The sequence below is a fragment of the Capra hircus genome, unplaced genomic scaffold (assembly GCF_001704415.2).
Source record: "Capra hircus breed San Clemente unplaced genomic scaffold, ASM170441v1, whole genome shotgun sequence".
Classification (NCBI taxonomy): Eukaryota; Metazoa; Chordata; class Mammalia; order Artiodactyla; family Bovidae; genus Capra; species Capra hircus.
Genome location: NW_017218507.1, coordinates 4,240 through 6,839, shown reverse-complemented (window position 1 = coordinate 6,839; position 2,600 = coordinate 4,240). Strand labels below are relative to the sequence as shown.

The 2,600-nt window shown below is 42.4% G+C and overlaps 1 protein-coding gene across 1 annotated transcript; it reads left to right on the top strand.

Annotated features, from left to right (window-relative positions):
- The first annotated feature begins 469 nt into the window (after positions 1-469).
- LOC108635542 (gamma-crystallin D) lies at positions 470-2,234 on the top strand. Its single transcript, XM_018045644.1, has 3 exons — positions 470-497; positions 577-819; positions 1,904-2,234. The coding sequence occupies exons 1-3, from the start codon at positions 489-491 to the stop codon at positions 2,174-2,176; spliced, it is 525 nt and encodes a 174-aa protein (XP_017901133.1). The 5' UTR covers positions 470-488; the 3' UTR covers positions 2,177-2,234.
- The last annotated feature ends 366 nt before the right edge of the window (positions 2,235-2,600 follow it).

The following is a 2,600-nucleotide window of genomic DNA, read 5'->3' as shown; positions in this document are numbered from 1 at the left end:
ATCTATATGTCTGTCTTTGTGAAGTAAAGGCCATTTCTTTCTGATTAACAATTAGCATTCAATATTATGGCACATACTTCTTAGAGCTTAATTTCTATTTGCCATATCAAGACTGCTTTTTTTTGTTGGGCCACTTACATTTTCTTGTTTTTTCCCCAACTCATAGAAATACACGATTGGAATATATATGAAATGGCTGAAGTTCTACTTCTATTATTAAATAAACAATGTCCCAGATTGCTTTTTTTTTTTTTTTTCAAATTGTCTCATTTAGCATCAGCCAGTGATAGAAACTCCAGAGAGAATGGGACCGAACCCCACAATGAGCCCCATGGACTCTGACAGCGAAGAGTAAAAAGAGAACACAAACATCCCCTCCTCACCCGGGGGCCCCTTTTGTGTTGTTCCTGCCAACGCAGCAGCCCTCCCGCTATATAGACCGCTAGTCTGCCCGACGGCACTGAACTCCATCCCCGCGTCCAGCAGCCATGGGGAAGGTGAGCCCCCCGCCGGCGGGAGGGGCCCGCAGCCTGGCTGGAGACCAGACCTCTGAGCCTCTCCTTCCCTTCCTTGCAGATCACCTTCTACGAGGACCGGGGCTTCCAGGGCCGCCACTATGAGTGCAGCAGCGACCACTCCAACCTGCAGCCTTACCTGGGCCGCTGCAATTCGGTGCGTGTGGACAGCGGCTGCTGGATGATCTACGAGCAGCCCAACTACCTGGGCCCCCAGTACTTCCTGCGGCGGGGCGACTACCCCGACTACCAGCAGTGGATGGGCCTCAGCGACTCGGTCCGCTCCTGCCGCCTCATCCCCCACGTGAGTCCACTTCCGTAGCAGATCCCGGCCTTGTAACTCAGAAGGGATAGTTTCAGGCAAAGGTTCAACATTTGGAGTAGTGATCATTCAGAATAACTGAGAGTTTGAGAGGGAAAGTAAGCTACTATATATTGTTGTATATTAGTTCAATATAATTTGCCTGGAACAAAAGCAAATTGTTGCCCAGGTACCATTTAATCAACAAATATGTGTTGAGTAAGAATGCATTTGCAGCCCTGAGGATGTATGATAGAGGTCCGGACCTGGAATTATTTACAATGGAGTTGTAGAAAAACCACTAATATCACTAATATTTCAAAGAAAAATAATTAGGTGCTACTTTCTGAGCAGATAGGAGTGGAAAAGGATACTTTTACAAAGGTTAGTTTTTGTAACACCCTTTCACCATTTTGCTCCCCACTTGTATGTTTCAGTTTTTCCTACCTGTACAAATAAAAGTGCTTTTTGTCAAGGGAGAGTGACACACAGATTTTACATGTGGGCTACACAGAATTCACATGTGTGTCAAAACACTAAGATTTTTGAAAAGTTAGTCCTTGGGCTGACTGATTTTTCTTTCTCATTTTTCCTCATTCGTAAATTATTAACTGAAAATCAAGCATTTAACTGAGAGACTTCAGAAGCATCTAAGTCCTTGGTGATTTTTCCAAGATTTATTTTAAACTCAATGTAGAGTCATTCATTTCATAAACTGATTTTCCTGTTCAAACACACATGCCTGGAAAACTAAAAAAAAATCTTCCAAAATGGCAAAAATAGTAATAAGCTGTTACAGGTTTGGTTTCTCTATGGTACAGTGTCCTGAGCATAGTTAACTGTGTGTCCCGGGAAGTATATGAATATATTGAAGTACAAGAGTTCCTTCTTAATTTTTAGTCACACTTTATGATCTTGAAAAGGTACTGAATTTTCACCTTTGAAAGTGAGGAGTATATAAAGATTCAGAATTCATTTTTACCTTATATTTGAAAATGGCTTGAGCCTCACCAAACTGAATGGCATGAATGTATTGGAATCATTTCATGGTTTGCTTTTCTCCTCTTTCCACCTCTGAATGGGCCAGGCTGGCTCGCACAGGCTCAGACTTTACGAGAGGGAAGATTACAGAGGCCAGATGATAGAGATCACTGAGGACTGCTCCTCTCTTCAAGACCGTTTCCACTTCAATGAGATTCACTCTCTCAATGTGCTGGAGGGCTCCTGGATCCTCTATGAGTTGCCCAACTACCGGGGGCGGCAGTATCTGCTGAGGCCAGGGGAATACAGGCGCCACCATGACTGGGGGGCCGTGAATGCCAAAGTGGGCTCCTTGAGGAGAGTCATAGATATCTATTGAAATAAATGCATCCTTTCTCAATCTGGAAACTAATAAAATATTTTCTGTTTTCCTGGCACTGGTTTGCTTGTGCTTTCCCCTTTGCCTTACTTTTATTTTATTATTTTATTTATACACTCACACACACACACAAGATACAAGTAGAAATCAAGGTGTATGATCTTCAGATAACAAAATTCTCTCACTAGAACTATGCTTTCATATGAAGCAGAACTTTACAGCTTGTGAAACATTTTCATAATACATATCTTATTTGATTCTCTGGCCTTTAAACATGTTGCTGCTTCAGACTGGTTTGCTAGAAATCTCACCAGTTTTTCTTTGAGGTGTGAAGATCTGAAAACTGAGGTTCAGAGATGGTGTGACCCACTTTTCAAATCAGGGATTCTGAAGCTAGTTACTACAATGGGCTTCAGAAGATTTT

What these genes read in the sequence shown, in the direction of transcription:
- LOC108635542 (XM_018045644.1), top strand. An exon ending in CCTGCCGCCTCATCCCCCAC is followed by an intron (nt 820 to 1,903) that starts GTGAGTCCACTT and finishes TGAATGGGCCAG; the next exon opens with GCTGGCTCGCACAGGCTCAG.